At 38.5% G+C, this 22,841-nt stretch overlaps 2 protein-coding genes across 4 annotated transcripts; both read left to right on the plus strand.

Moving 5' to 3' along the window:
- Positions 1-416: 416 nt before the first annotated feature.
- On the plus strand, positions 417-1,574 carry gig2o (grass carp reovirus (GCRV)-induced gene 2o). The gene is made up of 2 exons (XM_084413395.1): positions 417-603; positions 707-1,574. The coding sequence occupies exon 2, from the start codon at positions 708-710 to the stop codon at positions 1,362-1,364; it is 657 nt and encodes a 218-aa protein (XP_084269521.1). The 5' UTR covers positions 417-603; position 707; the 3' UTR covers positions 1,365-1,574.
- Positions 1,575-2,473: 899 nt separating this feature from the next.
- Positions 2,474-22,814, plus strand: snx19a (sorting nexin 19a). Of its 3 annotated transcripts, XM_084413138.1 has the most exons (12): positions 2,474-2,679; positions 3,856-5,419; positions 5,590-5,722; positions 6,653-6,753; positions 6,857-6,973; positions 7,113-7,201; positions 7,296-7,389; positions 9,191-9,335; positions 9,640-9,763; positions 21,708-21,892; positions 22,106-22,193; positions 22,360-22,814. In XM_084413138.1, exons 1-12 carry the CDS (start codon positions 2,630-2,632, stop codon positions 22,487-22,489), a joined length of 2,820 nt encoding a protein of 939 aa, XP_084269264.1. In that variant the 5' UTR covers positions 2,474-2,629; the 3' UTR covers positions 22,490-22,814. The 3 variants fall into 3 exon arrangements, with proteins under 3 accessions (XP_084269264.1, XP_084269265.1, XP_084269266.1); XM_084413139.1 differs by lacking the exons at positions 21,708-21,892; positions 22,106-22,193; positions 22,360-22,814 and adding an exon at positions 16,004-16,190; XM_084413140.1 differs by lacking the exons at positions 21,708-21,892; positions 22,106-22,193; positions 22,360-22,814 and adding an exon at positions 16,004-16,190 and having other exon boundaries at positions 9,690-9,763.
- Positions 22,815-22,841: the final 27 nt, after the last annotated feature.

A 22,841-nucleotide genomic window follows, 5' to 3' on the forward strand; every position in this document is an offset into this window, starting at 1 on the left:
ATAAAGCTGTTTTTCATTAAGAGACCCTGCGGCAAAAACTTTATTTTTTAAGAGGAGATTATAGTATGGGGTAACCTGGTGGATAGTAGCCTATATGTAAGGACTGTATATAGGTTTAAAATCCATTAATGGATAATTAATGTAGTGATCACAGTAAAGTAATAATAATACTAAAATAAAATCAACCCACTAAAATGTAAAGAATATAAGTTTTTAAAACGAATTGCTGTCTTAAATGTTTTAAGCAAAAAAGTGTTACAAGCTCAACTAACTGACAAAACTTTGTGTCAAGGTATTGGATGGAAACAAATATTAGGCCTGATATGTTACGGATAGAAACAAAGTTTAAGGGTTTTCTTTTTTTCTTTTACAGTGCATCAAAGGCAAATGCTGCTGGGACAGTAGGCTACCTACATGTGTAAATACAATTTAGCCTACTTTATATAGGCCTAATAGTCTATATGCCTATTTAATATAGAAAGCTGTCATGGGAATGACGACTAAAGGTTTTGGAATCTCGCGATGGTTTTTATTTTGGAAGTAACGAAATCGAAAGTAAAAAGGTAACGTTAGCCTATCGGGTGTTGTCCGATCTTGGAGAAGGTGAGCACATTTTCCCCTTTAATGATGATTTCCGTGGTTTTTAAACATAAAAGGGTGTTTTAGAGGTTCCAAATACTAATTCAATCTTCGTATTCAATCTTAGAATGGAGAGAGAAGTGTCTTTCAGTGGCTGGAAAGCTGTTAAAGACCGCAGAAAGTCTCTGTCCGAGAACCAGGAACCGAAGTCAGGCCGTGTATACACAATGTTTCACGGCGCACATTTGAACAACGCCACGGCTATCATTAATAAAGGATTTATACCCTCTAAAGATGGAATGCTAGGCCCCGGGGTTTATATCAGTCGTAACATTGATAAAGCCAAGTGTTACCCGCTCAAGACTGACGTCAACAACAAAGTCGTTTTCAAACTGCGGGTGCGTGTTGGAAAAGTGAAGAAAATAGACTGTGATGGTCATTCTCTCCAGAAATCGTGGCACAGCAACGGGTACGACTGCGCGTGGGTTCCGCCAAACAGCAACATCTCCACCATCAAGTCCGGTCGCGAGGAGGACTGCGTGTGGGACCCCAGTCGCATCGAGGTGATTGGCGTGGCGTGCTGCGTGGATAACGATAAACGAAGGGAGCTTCGACGGCTGGTTCGCAGTAAACTGAAAAACAAAGGCTCAGACTGCGATCTTTGTCATTGTGACAATTCTGATGAAGACCATGATATTCAGCTATGCTGGGAGTGCAATAAACAAATCTGCCCTTTTCAGGAAAAACACGTGTGCAAAAGCAGAAAGGTCAGAGAAAGAGACTGAATCCGAAATGTAATCAAGGCTAATTTAAGATTATGAATGGGTTCCCACTCCCAGACCTCCTTGATTTTTTTTAACATCTGTATTTTAGGTTGTAGGCTATAGCCTATCCATATGAGTTTGTTATTTTTGTTGTTGTTGTCTTTTAACCCTCTCTAGCCTAATCATATTTAGGCCTATAAAGTTTCATTTATCATTAAACGTTTCATTAGGCTTGTGTTTTACGTTATTTTGACGAATTGGTCAGTTAAATAATGCAATATGCTAATTGCTCCATTCTAAACATTAGCCTATATTGTTTATTTATCTAGGCTATTTGTGTAAGATTTAAATTTTATTTAGGTCCATTTTTCTCATGAGGATTTTTAGACTGTAGCCTATAGGCCTTTGTTTCTTTTTGAAAAAACAAACAAAATATCATAGGCCTATAATCCAAAATATAGACTATTTAAATATAAAAACTAGACTATATAGCCTACTGTATATGTAATAGGCTATCATATCTAACCCTAACCCTAACCCATTTATAAAGGATTTGTAAAATTTTTAATAATCTTACGTTACAGCTATGATTTTATCAGAATCAGTCATTTAATTCCGGCAATTTGTCTCCAAATATTTAACATTTCAAATGTTTTAAAAAATATTTTATTTCTTAAAAATAAACTTTTTCATTATCAAAAAAAATGTATTTAGCCTACATTTTTTAAAAGCCAAAGGCCTACTGTTCAATGTAATGGAGATTAGGAAAAAATGTTAAAATGAAGACAAACTGTTTTTTTTTTTACTGTTCATTTGTCACCTATAGTAGAAAGAAAGCATGCTTTTGTCCTTGGGATATAATTCAGGTGTTGTGCCGAATTTCGACCCCCGCCAAATTATTACCCCCTTAGTATTGGTAGGTTTAGGAATAGTTGTGGGGGAGGGGTTAGGATTAGGCCATCAGGTACTGACTTCAACGAGGGGGGTAATAATTTGGCAGGGGGTCGAAATTCGGCACAACACTTGTTTGAAAGTATTTTTGTTGTTGAACTTCACAGCTGCTGCAGTAAGAGGGCGCCGTTCAGTCGGGTTTTAATGAGGTGGACAGTTTGTTAGATGTTAATCCAATTACAGTGAAGTAGATTAGACAGACTGCAAACGTCGATAGCAACGACATGCAAGGCAAACACCATTTTAAAGATAATATTGTTATACTGACCATCTCATAGACATCTTTTTGGGCGCATCTACATGACGATAAACAATGTGGTCACGGATATAGTTTAATGATCAGGAACTGTGACCTGCGCAGTCTGCACACTGCCTCTCTGAAACGGTAAGTTTTCTCCAAATGTTATTATTAGTTTGGTGAGTTTATCTGCATTAACCCCTTAAATTTTAACCCCTCTTTTTTAATAGACATGAAAATGCACATTCCGAACTTAAATGGTTTAAATAATGAAAAAATTAAGTGAAACAGAATTTTTTTTTTATAGAAGTTTGATTTTATGAAAATGTAGGCTACAATGTAACATTTTTTATTATTTATATTTTATATAAAATATATATTTTCAAAACATGTTGGACTCTAAAACTGCAAGAAAATCAAAGCAAAAAATTTGAACAAGTTGCGTTTCAAATTTTAGGTTGATAGGCTATCTCCAAAAATGAGCTTTCAGTAAGATTTTGTTTGGGGGCAGTACCAAACTTTTTCACTTGGCGACAACCAGACTCCATTACTGCCCATATAAGGGCACCTTCATTTCCATATGTGGTTTGAGTGATCTGAACCATATATTTCCAAAATTTTCATACAATTATGAAGTAGACATCCTATTCAGAAGTAGTATTAGAAGTTTGGCAGATTATGAATTCAACCTCTAATAAACACATAAAAAGAACACGTATGTGCATTAGTTTGCTGCCACATCACAAATGGTGAATCTATTTATTTAAAACATTTTTAGACCTTTTTTTTTCCCAAAAAATAAATAAATTTTGAATGGATGTTCTCTTTTGAACTCTTGCATGAAGTCAAACAGGTTTCTACCATTCTTTTATGATTTTTCATGTTCATCGCTATTTCAAAGTAAAGGTCTGAACACACCTTAGGAGTATGCAAATATTCTTGTTTCAAATTGATAAATTACGGCTCCTCTGTCATTTATTTTGCAAATCAAAAAAATTGTAAGCTTTCAAGTGATATATAGTTTGTCAAGATTAGTTTAGGTTTAGTATAGGATATTACTGTTTTAAGTATTTACCGGTGACAGGTAATAATGTAGTTAATGGCAAAACAAGGCACTTTTTTTTTATCACGAAAACAGGTCACGTTTATCTGGCCACATAAATGTTTGCCTGAAAAATAACAATCTTACCTGCCCTTCGTGTTGAGATGTTACATTTTTAATTTCTATTTTTTTGTATCAGTTATATTTGCTATTTTTAATTTTTATTTAATTATTATTATAATTTATTTATTTGACAGTCTTCTATCCCTTTCCAATTTAAGAGCTCTGACTTGTGACAAAATGCCTGGTGTTGCCAATCCAAATCAATGGAGTCTCTCCGAGTTACTGGGACAGAGGAGCATTCTTGGAGTTGTAGTTCTGATTACATGGTTAGTTCTGTTCCATCTTCTTGTGAATGTGTGGCTGCTGTGTATCTTCACCAGTCTGTTGGTAGTTCTGGCTGGATGGCTTGGATCTCGTGTCGCTTTGGATGCCAACAGCCTCCTTCATTTGGAGCACTTCCTGCCCCTGGGTGAGTCCCCTCAAGTTCACACTGCCTCAGAGAGTGAACAAAGACTGGACTGGGAGATTCAAAGTGCTGTTGACAAGGCTGTGCGGGACTTTGTGTCATCCTGGTACTGCAGTTCTGTTTCTAAAGGAGGGGACGAGTTTGAACAGGAGGTGAGGGACACTATGCTGGAGGCAGCCGCTGAACTGAAGAGGAGGGCGAGGCAGGTGGACCGGAGAGCTCTGGCCCAGAGGGTTCTTGAGCTTTGCGGACGCCATCTGCAGAGCTTCAGCCAAGCCAGGGAACTTCAACGAACACTGCAAGAAGAGTCCGACCAGTCGCTTTCAAACTCACAAAAACTATGGAGGTTGTACAGTAGATCTGATTTGCCTCACCCTGCCCTGACTGGACCAGCTAACCAGCTCTGCTACTCCAGAGCGCTGGTAGATTTCCTCATGCACGTCCTTATTCCCAAATCTCACTTGGAAACACGAACAGGCTGCTACATGGTGGGAGAGCTCATCACATGCAATGTTCTTTTGCCCCTTGTGGCAAGAATATCCAGTCCAGATTGGTTAAACCAGACCATTGTAGATGTGTTCACTCAGTCCACCGACAAAGAAGAAACAAGTCCACAGCAAACACCTCCAGCAGACCTGGACAATTCCCAAAGAAGCTTCTGGGATTATGACTCCCCGGTTACTTTAGACTGTCCTGAAACCTCCAGCATGCAGACAGCTTGGTCTGTATCCACAGCCCCCCTCTGTGATTCCTCAGAAACAAGTTTCCAGAGTCAGTGGTCCTCTGATGAAAATGTACATAGGAGGAAAAGTTCTGGCATACTTTTTCCAGAAAGAATGGTCCAAAATAGAACTGAACTTCTTAGATCTCCGTACCGCACTAGCCGCCTCTATAGACACACAGACTGTGACCTGGAATCACCCTCTTCAGATGAGAGGAAGATATATAGTGAGTCTTTGAAACGAACAGACTCCGATGCTGAGGACTTCTGTGACTGCATCTCTCCTTCAGACTTTTGTGGGCTGGTTTGTCTGGAGGAAGACACATTGGGTATTTTGGGGAAGTGTTTCAGGCAAAACATTGTTTCAGAGCCTCCTTCATCACTGGAGAGTATAGTGGAAGATTCTCTGGTCCGGCCAATGACTAACCCATCAAACTCCATCCCCAGAAGCCTTGGCCTGGACTCGTTAGTTTTTGAAAACTTGGGGAATCTAGAGGGACCGGTATCTATTCAGAACTTGCAAATCGTTGGGACCATCACAGCCAGAGAGCAAAGAAGCAACAGCACTCATCCTTATACTCTTTATACTGTAAAGGTGAGATTCTCATACATGCATGAAACATGTCATGTTAAATACAGACATACTTTTTTTGTTGTTGTTCAATTTGGTTTGGAATCCGTTGGAATAATGGATTTCATGAAAAGCAATGTTTTTAGGCTGCTTTCCCCAATTCAGTATTGATTCATTGTGTCTTGTGTTTGTAGTTTGAAACTGCTTCAGATTCAGATAGCTCTGATCAGCCTGTCACGTATCATATGGTGAACCGGCGCTACACTGAGTTCCTCAATCTGCAGAGCCGTTTGGAGGAAAGGCCAGATCTCAAGAAAGTAATAAAAAGTAAGACATTCTAAATGTATTCGATTCACATATTAAAAATGAACATAAATACGTAAGACTTTATAGTCCCAGACCTAATTAGTACATATTGTCAGAGTTGCACGGTAAAAAGTATATACATAAAATAAAAAGTATATACAAAATATACATAATAAATAATATTCTGTTCAAAAGTTTGGGGTCAGTAAGATATAAACAGAAATTAATACTTTTATTTAGCAAGGATGCATTACATTGATCAAAAGTGACAGTGAAGACCTTTACAGTGTTAAAATAAATCTATTTCAAATGCTTTAAAACAAAAAAAACAAAAAAACAACAACTTTTTATTCATTAAATAATCCTGAAAAAATGTTTCCACAAATATTAAGAAGCACAACTGCATGCAACATTGTTGCATTGTTGCATTGTTTTTTGAGCAATAAAAAAATCAGCAAAATAGAATTAGATTTCTGAAGGATCATGTGACACTGAAGACTGGAGTAATTGCAGCTGTAAATTCAGCTTTGCTATCACAGGAATAAATTACATTTTAAATATATTCAAATAGAAAAGTTGTTTTAAATTGTGATAATATTTCACAATATTGCGATTTTTACTGTATTTCTGATCACATAAATGCAACCTTGGTGAGCATAAAAGACTTCCTTCAAAAACATAAAATAATCTTACTAATTTCTGTACATTGATAGAAATTGTTGCTAAAGGTAATTTTTTTTTTTTTTTTTTACCTTTAGCTTGTCACCGGGGCAGTACCCTGAAGTCTCAAACCTTTTAAACTTATAAATCTTGTTAATGTAAACATTTTGATATCTATATATGCTGTACTAAGATGTAACTATAACTATAAATATTCCTAACTAAAGATGTCATGTTGGCAGTTCGGTGCATCATCTCGACTCCATATTAAAATATGTGCTCACATTTAAGATGTCAAAGGTCCAAAGAAACTTTTCCCAGACCTTCCCTTCAGCAACCTGGACACAGAAAAAGTGGAAGCCAGGAGAAGCCAACTGGAATCATTCCTCAGGGTAAGAGAGTTCCCTTCACTAATAAAACGTTTCGGGCAAATGAAATGTGACTTTTATGCAAAACCCTGGGCTTAGTCTCTCACACCTTTTTCCACTCCTGCAGAAACTGTGCATCGTCCCAGAGGCAGCTAACAGTGAGGAGGTGCGTGAGTTCCTTGCCCTCAACACAGATGCCACAGCAGCTTTCCAGAAGAAGCCGTCGAGTTCACGCATAGACAAGGTCACTCTGTCCTGAAACAAGATATACTTTTGATTCAATTTAAAGTTTAGAAATTACTTCTTTCTTTTTTAACTTTTATTGTGACATTGCTGTTTGATTTTGCCTGTCTGTCTGTATGATATGTTTTCCTTATAAACAGATGGTTGAGAACATAGTGGACACCCTGAAGACTGCGTTTCCACGCCCAGAGCCTCAGAGCCCCACAGAGGAAGGAGACCCACAAAGAAAGTGAGAATATATGAGACTTAGATAACATATGTCAAGCATGCAAATGAATAATTCTCTTGTTTTTAATTCCACAAACTGTCCTTTTATATTTCAGGCCTCGTCTGAGATTCTCCAGTAAAATAGCTCCTACTCTTAATGTCCCAAGCCTGCAGCCTAAAGTGACATACTCTTTCAGTGAACGCTGCTCAGTGAGTTCTTCATATCATATACAATGCCACATAAAAAGTTATTCATAATCTGTCCATGCATCTTTCACATAAACAAATAAAAAATATGGATTTCCTTAAATATGAAATTAATGTTTAATGGCATTCACTTAAAAAGAAAATCATGTGATTAGTTGTAATTAATTATAACCACCCTTCATTATTTCATAGCAGTATATATATATAGTCAGATATATAAAGTCATTTAGTCATTTCATAACAGTATATATATATATATATAGGTTTAGCAAAGCAAAAGCAAAATCATTGTGAAGTACTCCTGAAACATGACTATGTACTCCCAATAGTTGGCTCTTATTGGATTTTCTGTGGGTTAGTGGTAATGGCTTTTTTCAGTCAGAGTAGTTTTATTATCATTTCAGCTCTATACAGCCTATACACAGTGAAACGAAACAGTGTTCCTCCAGGACCATGGTGCTACACAAGACAAAAACCGACAGTACAAATTTTACATGGAACAGGGCACAGTAGTGGGGACTTTTTTTTGAGCAAGCAAATGCGAGAAGTTTATGTTCAGAGATTGATTAAGTAAATGTGGATGGATGTGTGGGAGTGTAGTTGTCAGGCCAGTCACATGGAGTTGAGGAGTCTGATGGCAATCATGCAGTCTTACCGTGAGGGCCTTAAAGGAGAACTCCGGTCAATTTTAACATTGAGCTCATTTTTTTGTACATTTGGAGTGCTGTCAATACAGAGAACAACGACAAAAATCGGTGTTGCCTACACCGAGTTATTCTATTTTTAAAATTTGCACCCTATTGACTTCAATGGGGCAAGTAGTAAGCCTGCTTTTTAGCCTCTTAACATCCTTTAAGTGTCATTACAAGTGCACAGAAAATGTGAGTGATTCCTTCCGAGTGAACACGGGTGGATCTGACTGCAGTAGATGTTAGAGATATTAATAAAAATGAAGTTAATTCAGCCAGCGCTCATACCTTTGTTTACATCCTGTTTTCGGTGGAAGGCCATAGTAATCGATTGTCGAGTTCACGCGCATAGGTTTAGTACCTATGATCACGCGCGTGAACTCGACAATGGACTACTGTGGACTTCGACCGAAAACAGGATGTAAACAAAGGTATGAGCGCTGGCTGAATTAACTTCATTTTTATTAATATCTCTAACATCTACTGCAGTCAGATCCACCCGTGTTCACTCGGAAGGAATCACTCACATTTTCTGTGCACTTGTAATGACACTTAAAGGATGTTAAGAGGCTAAAAAGCAGGCTTACTACTTGCCCCATTGAAGTCAATAGGGTGCAAATTTTAAAAATAGAATAACTCGGTGTAGGCAACACCGATTTTTGTCGTTGTTCTCTGTATTGACAGCACTCCAAATGTACAAAAAAATGAGCTCAATGTTAAAATTGACCGGAGTTCTCCTTTAATGCTTCTGTACCTTCTGCCAGACAGTAGGAGGGCGAAGAGTTGGTGTGAGTGGTGTTGGTGCTGTTTGCAATACAGATAGCTTTGCTCATACAGCGTGTGGTGTAAATGTTTGTGACGGAGGGAAGAGGGACCCCGATGATCTTCTCAGCTGTCCTCAATATCTGCTACAGGTTCTTGCGATCTGAGATGGTCAGATCCCTCTGTAAAATGTGGTGAGGATGGGGGGTAGGAGATGGGCTTTCTTCAGCCTTTGTAGAAAGTAGAGAGGCTGCTAGGCTTTCTTTGCTATGGAACTGGTGTTGAGAGACCAGGTGAGGTTCTCCGCCTCTTGACGAGAGAGTGGTTGTTACGTGCTTCATCCCTTTCTGTAGGTTCTTCGAGGTTTCTCGCTGTCAGATCTGGAGGGGTTTGTGGAGGAACAGGAAAAGCTGGTGGATGGTGGTGTCAGGAGTCATTTTGCTGGAGGAAGACCCATGAGAGAGCAGAGACCTGTAGAAAAGAGAGGAAGAGGAGCAGGTAAATCAACTTCAAAAGCAGAGCTTAAAAACTTTTTTTCTATTTTATTCTCATGCACATTAGAATTGTGTAGGATAAGGAGAAAATTAACTTTAATTTAACTTTAATTAAAAAGATAACCATGAGGAATGTTGTACACACTATCAAACAGGAGATGGCAGTATATTGTTGATGAATGAGAGCTGATTGAGAGCGAGTTGTAGCTTTAATTATTTTATGTGAAATCAAAACATTTATCTGATATACAATCTAAAATCTAACCCTACCTTTACACTGCCAAATTTTGATGTTTGTGATGACGCAGACACTGCCCTGGCAGATATTGCTCTGAATATCTTGTGTTTGCTGATGAAGGACCAGTGGAGCTGGCTGTGTACAGAAAACATCCAGAAAACCATTAGACTGCTCTTTGGCACTTTTATTGAAAGGTGAGTACAGGTTTGACAACTCGACAGTTCAGAATTTTAATTCAGATTTCAGATTCAATTCAGTTTACATTTTCGTGATGTATCTTTTATAATCTACCCTGTATGTATGTAAACACAATGAACAAACCACTAATTATCCAGTAATCACTTTGCTGGCCATGATGTTCATTGTTACCCTTGAGTAATATGTGCATTTGTTTGTTATTGCACATTAGAGTTTGTTATTGACCCAAAGCAAAATCATTAGTTATGAACCTGAGATTATAGTAGTATTCCATCATGCTGGCCATTTAAAGCAACAATGTGGTCACTTGGTATGATATTCTATATAATGCCTTTTCTAGTTGATTTTTTCTTCACAAGACCCTGACTTAACTGATCTATGAGAACAAAAAACACTCAAGAACAGCAGGGTCGTGTTCAAAGTATGTTTGAAATCACGCAAAGCATTTAATAATTTTTATTTTGGGCAGGGCTGATCATTAATGGTTGTTCATTCATTTCTCTGCGTAAGTCCTTATCAGACTTTAAGTGTGAAAAAAATTCTTAGAAGCATGGAAAGCAGAGCTGTGCTCCACCCAATTAGAAGTAATAGAGTGGCGAAGCGCAGGAAGGTGATTGGACGCAGCAGGGCTGGCTGATGACTGGCCAGCGAGCTATTCAACAGGATTGCATCTGGTTCAAGAGCCTTGCGTCATTTGTGTGGGCCAGACATATGTAAGCTGTCATAAGCAGTTAAAGAAGTGATGTCGAAAAAAACCCAGCACATTGTGAAAAGACCACACAGGCCACTGTGTCTGGTTTGCCGTATGGTCCCAAGATTAATGAGTCCTTTAGTTTAATGATCGTTATTTATTGTAGATAAGGCAACAATCTCAGCAGGGTAACAGATTATTATCTGGTCTACACATGCTTAACAAAGTACACAAATTGTGCTATGATTCGTTTGATAAATGGGAGGTGACTTTAAAACCTTTCGCACTCAATGGCCCAGCGAGAATAGATGAGTAAATCGCCTGGGACTAACTGCCAGCTGGGAATCTGCATTATATGATCACCTGTTGAACTTGTTAGCCTTTCTTACTCCAAAAGGAAGAATCATAACAATGCATGTGTGAAGCTTATGTCTTCCTCGCGAGGATTACAGCATTTTTACAGAATGTGCTGTCACTCACTTCCCCAGAGTAGGCTACATGACTCCTCATGGCAGCACTAATATTTGTTGCACGCACAGTGAAATATCCTCCATCAGTGCTTTCTGAACTTTAGCTACATTGGAGCAAAATGTTTTGTTTGTTTCTCTTCAGGGAGCCAGAGAAAGGATGTTTAATGGATTAACAAGTATAAAAGCATAATAAAGGTGTTATTGCTGAATATTTTTTATCTTGTGTGTAAAAATATATTGTAAAATTAGTTTTTTTCTGTTTAATGATACTATGACTGCCTACACATTAGAGTCAGTTAGTACATTTACAACAAAACGTTGATGATAACTATCAAAAATGAGTCAATTGTCAAAATCTGACAATTGCTGAAACCCACATTAATATTAGATTGTGAAATTGTTAGGTGGGTGTGCTGGTCTGAAAACGAGGTGTTTTCAGGCGCATTGTTGGTGCGTTGCTATTTTGAGGCAACTGAACTAGACTGCTCTTTTGACCAACTGAAACCTGGTATAAAGTCAATGGCGCAATATTTTTTTGTTATATTATTTTATCGCAATATTTACCGCTTATAGGCGGGTTCACAACGCGCGTACACTTTGTCCCGTAGATGGTCTGCTCGTGCACTTTAACCTTGCACACCGACCATTTTTCCCGATGTAAAGTAGCAAAAATGGATTCGGACACACCCTAAGTGCGCTTGCACCATGCGCTTTAGACCATGCACTTGGATCGTTGAAATAGGGCCCACTCTGTTACTTTGTCATGTATTTATGAGTAAATACTATGTTGAAACTTGCCCACTGACATGCATAAACATGTACTAGATGGATGTCTTTGACCAATGCTTTGCATTTGCTTTTTCAGCGACTTGTCTTTGAGTGTGGAGCTTTCAAAAATGTTGCGTCAAGCAGTTCAACTTTTAAAGATGCATCTCGGGACCTTGTTTTTCCATTCCATCGCACTGCGTCTTGCATTTTCAAAAGCAAAAAATCATTCTGTATAAATGGCCTCTTTGTTCATTCAGCTCACTGCACTGCAGTTCGCTAAATGCTAATCTAATCATGGCTTTTCATAATAGGGCGACATACTAGTACAGGGCTGGGCAAATCTTGCGCTCAAGAACCACTTTTCCTTCAAAGTTTAGCTCTAACCCCGATCAAGCTCCTTACCCTAACCTTTTTTAGCTTTGGCAGTTTGGCACTCTGCAGCAAAGTGGATCTTGGGGGCCAGAGTTGCCCACCCCTGGACTAGTAGACTGACTGCATTGTTACATAAGAGAGTGTCACGAAACATTATTACATTCTCTTTCTTTCAGAAAGGACAAACATGGCAAGGGAAAAGTTGCCCACATTTTTCAAAAATAATTTTTGATATACATGATTACTGATGATGATTTAGAAATGATGCTACAGAATTCATACTGAAATGCCGGTTGATGTCAGGGAAACAGACAGAGAAAACACTAAGAACATTTTAGATGCAGATTAGCTTACCATTTCTTGGTTTACATTTGTAAACGATATATGCTCAGATTTCAGTGCTTCATTAAAAAAGTAGGTCATGTGTCTGCAATTCTCCTTCATAACGCAGAAGGCCTTGTCTGGTCACTTTGAGCATGTGTTTCTCGCATTGCCGTATTTAGGTTTGGGATAAAGTTAGGATTTTGGCCTCGCCCTTACTAAAAGCGATACACACAAGCCAAACTTGTTTTTCTGGAAGGTTATATTAGGATGGGCCTTATGTCTGTTAAATGATGTGACAGTTAATGCTGCCCTTGTTTGTATGACATCACCAGAACAGGACAGGTGTTAATTAGTGTGGCTAAAATCAGCACCTTATGTCAGCTGAATCTAAAGCTATTTTCTACGCATGACATCGTCTTCACTATTCCATGTGCAATTACTCCGGCATGTTTTTTCCAACCAAGTTGGGGAGTTTATGTGGTTTGGGGTCAGCACAATACTTGATGCTAAGTATAATGAGGATTACTGCAGTTTTAAAAGAATATTTCCTGTAAAAGAGGTGCACAGAATGTTCTGATGCTGGATTTGGGGAGAGGGGTAGTTTAGATGCTGGATTTTAGATGTATGAAGTGTTGATGCAGAGTTAAGGTTATTTGCTCAGATTGATTGACTGGTTATTGTGTACTTCAGTATTTTGAGGTCATTGTTCAATCAAGATCTCCTGGTTTCTTTAGGACTATGATGCAACCTGTGCATTTTCAAACTGTGCTTCATTACATGCACACATTAATGTAGGATTTGACAGGATTTGATTATAAATGTATGCAGTGTCCTGAATTCCGTTTTTGTGTGTGTGTGTGGATATATACATTTCGATATGGACATGACATCATGATTACTTGCACTTATGCGAGTCAGATGCTGATTCAGTAACAGCTCTGTTCGATTCAGTTAAGTGAAGGATTAATCAGACTCAAACCGGTAGCTTGTCTTTTTTAACTGTTTATGAAGAAAGAACTGACTCAAATAATTTATTTCAGGACTGTTGCATTTGTTGCTGAATGAGCACAATTCCTCAGTACAGAGGCCCTAAAGGGACATGCTGGTGGAAGAAATATGTGATGGGAAGAAGTCAGTGCTTTTTGCAATTTGTGTTCTCTCGCAAATGTTTTGCGTTCCCCCGAGAAACTTTGCGTTGGCTTGCGAAACCTTTGCGTTCCCCAGAGAAACTTTGCGTTCGCTCGCAAATGTTTTGAGTCCCACGAAAAACTTTGTGTTGGCTCGCAAAACCTTTGCTTTCCCCCGTGAAACTTTGCGTTCGCTCGCAAAACCTTTGCGTTCCATCGAGAAACTTTGCGTTTGCTCGCAAAACCTTTGTGCTCCTCCGAGAAACTTTGTGTTCACTCGCAAAATCTTTGCTTTCCTCCGTGAAACTTTGCGTTCGCTCGCAAAACCTTTGCGTTCCCCGAGAAACTTTTTGTTCACTCGCAAAACCTTTGCGTTCCATCGAGAAACTTTGCGTTTGCTCGCAAAACCTTTGCGTTCCCCGAGAAACTTTTTGTTCACTCGCAAACCCTTTGTGCTCCTCCGAGAAACTTTGTGTTCACTCGCAAAACCTTTGCGTTCCCCGAGAAACTTTGCGTTCACTCGCAAAACCTTTGCACTCGCTCGCAAAACCTTTGCGGTCCATCGAGAAACTTTGTGTTCACTCGCAAACCCTTTGTGCTCCTCCGAGAAACTTTGTGTTCACTGGCAAAACCTTTGCGTTTCCCCGAGAAAATTTGCGTTCGCTCGCAAAACCTTTGCGTTCCCCGAGAAACTTTGTGTTCACTCGCAAACCCTTTGTGCTCCTCCGAGAAACTTTGTGTTCACTGGCAAAACCTTTGCTTTCCCCCGTGAAACTTTGCGTTCGCTCGCAAAACCTTTGCGTTCCCCGAGAAACTTTGCGTTCACTCGCAAAACCTTTGCGCTCGCTCGCAAAACCTTTGCGGTCCATCAAGAAACTTTGTGTTCACTCGCAAACCCTTTGTGCTCCTCCGAGAAACTTTGTGTTCACTGGCAAAACCTTTGCGTTTCCCCGAGAAAATTTGCGTTGGCTCGCAAAACATTTGCTCTCCCCCCGAGAAACTTTGCGTTGGCTCGCAAAACCTTTGCGTTCCCCGAGAAACTTTGTGTTCACTCGCAAAACCTTTGCGTTTCCCCGAGAAACTTTGCGTTGGCTCGCAAAACATTTGCTCTCCCCCCGAGAAACTTTGCGTTGGCTCGCAAAACCTTTGTGTTCCCCCATGAAACTTTGCGTTCACTCACAAAACCTTTGCGTTCCCCCGAGTAACTTTGCGTTCGCTCGCAAAACGATGTCTCCTTTTGAGCTCTTTCTCGGTGGAACTCAAAAGTTTAAAGCATTGATATATAATATTTCCTCAATCTCATATTTCTTTTTTTTTTTTTTTTCATCTGTACACAGAGCTACAAAGTACACTTTCAGTTTTAGCCCCCATATAAAATTGTCAATAAGCGGCATTCATTTGAATTTATATTAATTCTTTCCATAAAATATAAAATGTCTAAATGTATTAGTTATAAAATGTTCTTGGTGTCCTATCTTAAGAGTTTTGCTACAGGACATGTGAGGCCATCATGTCTTCAATCACTCCTGACTCCATCTGGTAAACATTTAACTGTCAAGTACAAGCTTCAGCACAGCATGTCGTTGGGACCTGGAGTTCCGGAAATTTCTAATAATATGGAAACAGGCAACACATATTCAAGCCTCACTGACCTTGTCTCTCCATCCTGTCTCCTTAAAAGCCAAGACAGGGTTGGCCAGACATATGGTAAGGCTTGTCCTTTTATCTAACAGTCATTTTAGGAGCTTTACCATGAGGGATTAGATAAGGGGTAGAAACTAAGAGAGAGAGGTCCTCATTGGTCGGGTCATTATGTTAGCATCTTGGCCTTGTAAAATAGCCACAACTTTTTTATATATCCACTCTTCAGGCCAGCTCACAGGCACTTTAGGGCAGTCTGTTTATCTTCACATATATCATGTGAGAAGACCAGTTTCACCATTTGCCAATAATGTGTTTGTTTAGTTTGGCCAATCGTTTTCAAACTGTTAGCGAGGGTGTCTTATCTGTCTGGTTTCACACTAAATCACTGGTCCCTAAACAGCTATTTGTTCAAGTGGATAAACTTGCCGCAGGATAATCATGAAAGCTTTCTGTTAGCTGTTCCAGAGTTTGGGAGTTTCTGTGGTGCTTAGATGGAGAGGAGTCTGGAAACTTATGGCTCTCTGTGGTTCAAAGCATGTATTGGCATGACTGGGGATGGAACATCTACAAACAGGGTTATTATGTAATGGTCTTGGTCCATTTGCTTCCTTCTCTGTGTGCTCAATGTGTGTGGTGTGCACACACTCTTTGAAAATTTATTGTAGAAGAAAAGTTAAACACAAAAAAGCCACTGATCATTGTCTCCACTTGCCTCTACAGTGACTTACAGGGTGAAACTTCTCTCTGGTGATGTATGTAATTTCAATTCCGACCCTTTCTTACAGTCAATCTCACATGTAGCCGATCTGCCATGTCCCCGTCCTACATTTTGTTTTTCAGTAGCCTGTTTCACTCAGATGTATGTCACAATGCAGAAGAAAAGATCTGCCGCTACTTCTGACTTTAAGGGCCCGATGGTGATGGCTAAAGCTCTATGATTTGATGATAAACTTATTGTGAGTCTATATGGAAGATTGTTTATGTCTCAGAAACCAGAATAAATCAAATAAAGGTAATTGTCATTTTCTTTTCTTTTTTATATCTGTGTGATTTTATATCTTGCAATTTTGCTTTATATCTCCCAATGAGATTTTATATCTCAAAAGGAAATTTTTCATCTTATTTAAAACTTTTTCACAAATAACTGTTTCTGTTTTTTTACTCTGAAGTGGAAATGAGCTTCCATACGAAGCAGCAACCTTCTGATTGCCAGCCTTGAGGTTTTAGCCTGTGCACCACCCCAAAGGGATAAGACTTATACTTTCAGCTGAAATTCAACATGTTGTGGAGAACACAATGTGCAGTTTACCAGCCTGCAAACAAATGCCCACACAGGCCATACTTTTGCACTTACAAACATAAATACCAGTATGTAATGCACACCAGAAAACAAAATGCTCGTCTTTTGTCAGCAGGGTGCTGCTGTCCGAGAATAAAATGTCCCACTGGAAATGCAAACCAAACGTGGGCCGGGAATGTTGTTGCTGTGTACACTGACATTACTATGAAGTCACTGGGTTAGGATGCATTGGGTTTTTTGATTTCAGTCCTGACTAGATCCTGTTTCGTCCAGTTGCTGGATTTGGAGATGCCTATTAAATGTGGTGGCATAAACACCACAGTGGGTTGTATATTTCTGCATCAGACCTCATGTCACCACAAGAGCATCTCTTGGCTGGATACATCTGTGTTCTTATGGTCTGTGTGTGTGGAAATCATCTGTTCTGGTTTTCTGTTTTCATGTTGCATCATGCCGATTAATTAAACATAATTTTGAGAACTACATTGTGTACATTCCAGTAGTATAAGTCGTTGATATAATTGTCTAACTCTATTTGGTGGTTCAAGAGAGCTTGTGTGAAACTGGAATTGAGGCCACTCTAAACAATTCGTTTAAAAACATCTTGTTCTTCGTTATGGCAGGATTTCTTCACTTAATAGTATTAGACCACTGTTGGCTGACCTTTCTAAGCAGACACTTTCCAGATTTGCTGGAAATAATATTGAACAGATGTAGATCTTACTGCATGAACTCACTTACACAGTAACTGTAAAATCCCAGGTCAAATTAGCAGCTCCCAGTAGATCCACAGACACTCAAGTAAATGAAGATCATCATGTGGTGTGTGATGCTAATCATTCTGCAAATGCCAAATAGTATAAATACATGAAACTCAAAACCTACTCTAAAAAACTAGATGCTCCTTAGCCTTATAGTTGTGCAAGTTGTACTATTTTTCTTAGACAGTGTCAGGAGACATGTTTCAAAATGGCAGAAACAAGGACTTTCATAATGAAGCTGACCATCAGCACATTTCTCCAGGTTTTTTTTTTTTTTACCACAAGGGGGCAGCACACACCATTAAGGTCTGTGTCTTCACACAAGTGGGTATCTAATTGATGTCCTAGGTATGACTTCTAAAGTCAGAGTACCTAGACTACTATTTCCTTTTTTCCTAAAATAAGTAATTTACTTAGCTTGTAGTTTGCCATTTCAGACTGTTTTCTCAGACTGTAAAAAGTATTTTTTCATTTTTTTTTTTTCATTGGACGTCTGACATTTTGTTAGGTGATCTGAAAAATTGGCTGATTCAGTCTGACACAACCAAATGTAATTAGATCAGTGGCTCTGTCAGCTGTTGTTACTGTTCAGTCAATGGAAAAGTCAAAGCACAGCACAGGCTATAAAACAGCAGACACTGGAACTGTGTCTTTTCTCTCTTTGTCACCATCATTCTGACTCATTTACACTATTGCCCTGTGCACAAGTGTGTGGTCTGGTATAGTTTATGTTAAGCAATTATTGACTGCTGTTAGTGTAGTTTCATCATGAGATGTCTAGGTGGGTGAACCATATGTGGTGTATATGAGTAACAAACAAAACCTGTATAATACACGTTGAAGTGTGTGCAATAGTTTTGAAGCAATTGGTTTTTCCTTTTCCCTTTCTCTCCTTGTCCATTTCTTATATGCTCACACACATACACATGCACACAGAGATTGTTAGATTAAAACCTGTCTGTCAGATGTGAGTATTTTTCTATTCATACTTGTACTAGAACATATTGTTGTATAACCCAACACTTTGATGGTTTTTGTGTTATCTGAACTAGTATCTCGCCATATTTTCTTTTATGTCTTGGCAGAAAACTGTTTCACATGATTCAAAATCAATAAAGCATTTCTTTTTAAGCAAGAGGAGGTTAGGATAAAGAACGCATGTGGGAATGAGAGAAAGTAATGCAGAATGTCATTGTGAGGTACATGTGTGAAGGTACAGTACTTTTTCCTTGTGAAATAATACTTGGACGATCATCAGGAGCTGTTGTCTGATGTCTGACAGAGGTTATGTCACGTCTCAAAATTTATTAGGAGAAATTCTGTACATCCACAAACATAAAAGTTCATACAACCTTTAAACTGCTTTCTGTAATAGTCTCATAGTTTATGAATCATATTTGCATTCAGGATAAAAAATCTTCCTGTATATTTAATTCTCGGCACCTCCCAACCTAGTAACAAATCCTTCCCTCGCGGGTCAAAATGACCCGAAGCCTTAAAATTTTACTAGTTAATTGGTTTTTGTCCAGGAAGCATATATCAGTTAATTTTTATTATATTTTATTTTTTTAATGCAATTTTTGGGAGCTGTTTTGTTATTTATTATTTTATTTATCTCTAAATTACTAGATGTTTACCAATAATTGTAATATAGGCACATTCTTCACACTCTTTACTTATAAATACAAAATAACTGCAGTGCATGCGAAGACCAGTTAAAACATCATGGTCATGCATTGGGTGTCTCTGCTGACCTCTTATGGGAATTTTTTTTATAATATAACATGGTATTTCATGACTATTATCACAAGATGGTCTTATAGCTCTATATGGAGCAAATGAACTGTACCATTGGGAAATAAAGTCCCATTTGAAGTCGGTTTGCATCTTTATGCATTCAGGTACATATTTAGACATTACAATAATTTTTTTTTTAGCATTTGTAGTGTTTATTTTGAGCATTTTTTTGTTTTGTGTTTATGATGAAGTGTCATATTTTGCACTAATTCAAGTTAGTGAAGAGGACAGCAGGAAAAATATTAGTAAAACCTTGAAGCATATTTATTTGAATATGCTGATTTTTAGTCAGAAAAAAAAATGCTGTTCTAATTTCACCGTTAATTTACCATTTTTGTGGGGATGGGGTAGGGGGTTGTTCTGCATTCTTAATGTATTCAAATCTAACCTCTTCATATCTGTGTTCGGCCTGCATTTTTCCTGATTTATTTTTATTTAAATGGTCTAGAAAATCTCCAGTCCACAGAGTCAAACTATCTACTGTATCAACATATAACTCACTTAGTTCAATATAGATAACGCAATATATATATATATATATACAAAAAAAGTATTTTCTCATTATCTGTATACTTCACAGTAGTGTCTTGTTCATGGTTATCCTCATTTTTATAGCTTACCATAAGTCTTATGGTAACGGAATGAGACTGAGAAGTAGGAAATGGGCTTCCATACGAACCATTGTTTCCTCATATTTAACTCAAAGGTTTTTGAAGGTCTTGACATTGATTAAATCCTATCTCCACTGTGCAGCATGCGTGTTTGTGTCTATGCATGCACAAGTGTGTGTTTGTTTGAGGCATTGAGGACATGTTTGAGTGGTAGTCTCCTCAAAAAAAGTCTTTCAAGGAATGTGTATCAATCAAATTCACTTCAAAACTGCAATTTCCTACAGTAACTGTTTTTGTGTGTATGTCTGTCTCAGTGTGTAGTCTACTAGAGTTAACACATCATGCTGGCTGCTATTTCTAGAGAGGAGGCACGCGACCCTGGAGACCGGTTTAGCTCCCCATTGTCAACCACACAGGTGACATGCGAAGACCTCAGAGAACATGTGCACCGCATGCCAGAGAAATGGAAAAATAAACGGATATGTTCAGCCAGCTGTTGGCAGAACACTGACCGCTCCTGACCCACCACATTTGAGCTCCTCTCATGCACTTGTGGAGTTTTATTGTGTTTCCTTTGCCTGATCGTAGAGTGTGCAGATCTTTTTTTTAGCCATGAGATTTCAAAGAAAGTAACAATGAGATAAAGATAGAGGTGATGACAGGGCCCAGCCCGAGTGACAATGAATAGTTCCAGTGCAGTTGACATTCAAGACACATTTATCACATTTTCAGACAGGAGTGAAGGTGCTGAAGTCTTTGTGAAGACTTTAACTTGAACATCATATGTCATTACATAGCATGTCAAGTCATGGCCACACTAGGACTGGGTATCGATAAATTTCCTGGTTAGAATGTGATTCACAAGCTCTCAATTTGGTTCAATTCCCATACATGTTAATGTATTTCAGCTATATTGTCAATTTTGCTGACATATGAAATAATTTTCAAGAATTTCTCTCTCTCTGCTAATGCTGCTAATTATACAGAGCAGTATTCCAGATTGATTTAAACCAATAACTCCTCTTTTTGAACTATTCATTAAAAGAACCAGCTTATAAGAGTCATTGGTTTTGGGCTACACTGGTCTTGCTGTATGTTTTTGATCCACTAAAAAGAACCTGTTCATTAGTGTCATTTTTGGTTGGACCATAATGTAAATATTATGGTTAAATATGATATTACATTAATTAAAATAAATCTGAAATATAGAATTTGAAATGTTGCCTTCAAATAACTGAAATAAAATCTTTTTTTGAAGTACTAATATGACTAAAACTGAAATAAAAATAAAGCTAAATAGAAATATATAAAAAATGTCAAATCACATAACACAATTGCTAAAGTAAAAACTGAAAATACAATAATAAATATAATTCAAAATATATAAAAAAAATACTCTAATTGTATATAAACCATAATGATATAATGCTGGAAACACCTTAGAAAGCTAAGGCCCATTCTCAATTTCCTTGGGTGCTTCTCAATATCCCTTCTCGTCTCCTCGCTCCTCCGTCCTCCGTCCTCCATCCTATGACCCGGAAACCTATCGAGCTCAGCCATCTTGAAGGACATCTCAATTCTCTAATTGCACCGCGAGGAGTCGAGGATCGAGGAGTGAGGAGGCTTCCTGAGGAGTCATGAGCGAGGATACACTGGTGTATCCTATGCGGAAGAGTTTTATCGGCTAAAACGTGACGCGCAAATAAATTCTCCTCCCCCTTCACATCGGTCACAATAATTTTAATTTGTACTTTACCTTTGCAGTTTATAAAAACCACATATCTCACATATTTCAACAGGGTATATTGCTTTATTATTATTTATTATGAATTTCTTAAATAACCAAACTTCAACAACATAATAGGCAGATGCTTTGAGCGCTGCTGATGACGCGGTGAGGTGACGCTCGAGTTATCAAGTATTCCAATGTATAAAAAAAGCTTTCATTCGATTCCTCCGTCCTCATTTTCTTTACTTGCAGCCTTCCTAGGGGGTGGAGCTAAGACGTGAGGAAAGGAAATGAAGATGCACAAATAAGAAATGAGAAGCACCCATTGTCTTTCTGTCTTACCCAGGTGGCTAGATGTAGGCATAGCCCACCTGAGCAGCGCCCCATGCTGGGTGATCTACCTGCGGGTTCTCCAGGATGCAGTGTGGCCCGGGGGTGAGCTGCCTGCGGTGCCACGGCCAGAGAGAAGCCCAGAGCAGAGAGAGAAGACCAGACTCCTGTGCCTGCACTGCCTTATGCAGCTGTTCCCAGGTCAGTTCATACCACAACATTAGAGCAGCTTCAGAATTAATGAGCTGGATCGTGTTCATTACAACTGTATCTACTTCATTGTAACTCATCTAAAACGGTTGGAGGTCATATGGCGTGTGTTTTCATATTAATGTGGAACTCAAATTGGAGAACACATTTTCATTGCAAGCAGTACATGCTGACATACAAAATTGTTTTTTGTGTGAATTGTAGAGTTAATTACAGACATGCTTGGCTCAGGGAAATTCAGGCTAGTGTGGGAGCATGTGCTGGAATCTCTACAGGACCCCACTATCAACAGGTATGATAATCTAAATTTACAATATCAGAATCCTAACAACAACAGATAATCCCCAATGACCTTCCTTTTTAAGAGTCTGTTGCGTATATGAACTATAACCTAAATAGGCTGGAAGTAAATGCTTATTAACAATTAAAACTTGTGTTTCTATACGGGGTATGTGCAGGCACTTGGTTTACTGTATTTTTGACCTGCTGCTGGAGTTCCTTGTTCCAGAATTTTCCGAGGAGACGTTCCAGAGGTCTTTACTTCAGAGTCTCCCTGGGGATGTAGAGAGAACGCCTTCATCCTCATAAGGACACGATGTTTCTTTTCTTCCATCTTTCTGAATGCTGATGACATTTGGATGTGTTTTTATCAGTCTGGCTTTATCAGTTTGGCAGGTTTTGTAGACAGCTGCTTTTGTCTCACAATGTTCATCTGACTCACTAACTCGCAGTACATTTCAAATGGGTTTGGCATAGTAGTTCAAAATAATATGAATTTAAGATGTTTGTCCCATTTTGAACCTAAACCTACTCATGTTGCTGTGGCGCTTGAATATCACGTGTAATTTTAATTTGTTTATTCAAACTAAATTTAAAGCCACCTTCATTTCACATCATAGTCCTGGCAGGCCACTCAGATGGACTCTTGAATGTAATTGAA

This window comes from Rutilus rutilus, assembly GCF_951802725.1.
Source record: "Rutilus rutilus genome assembly, chromosome: 7".
NCBI lineage: Eukaryota > Metazoa > Chordata > Actinopteri > Cypriniformes > Leuciscidae > Rutilus > Rutilus rutilus.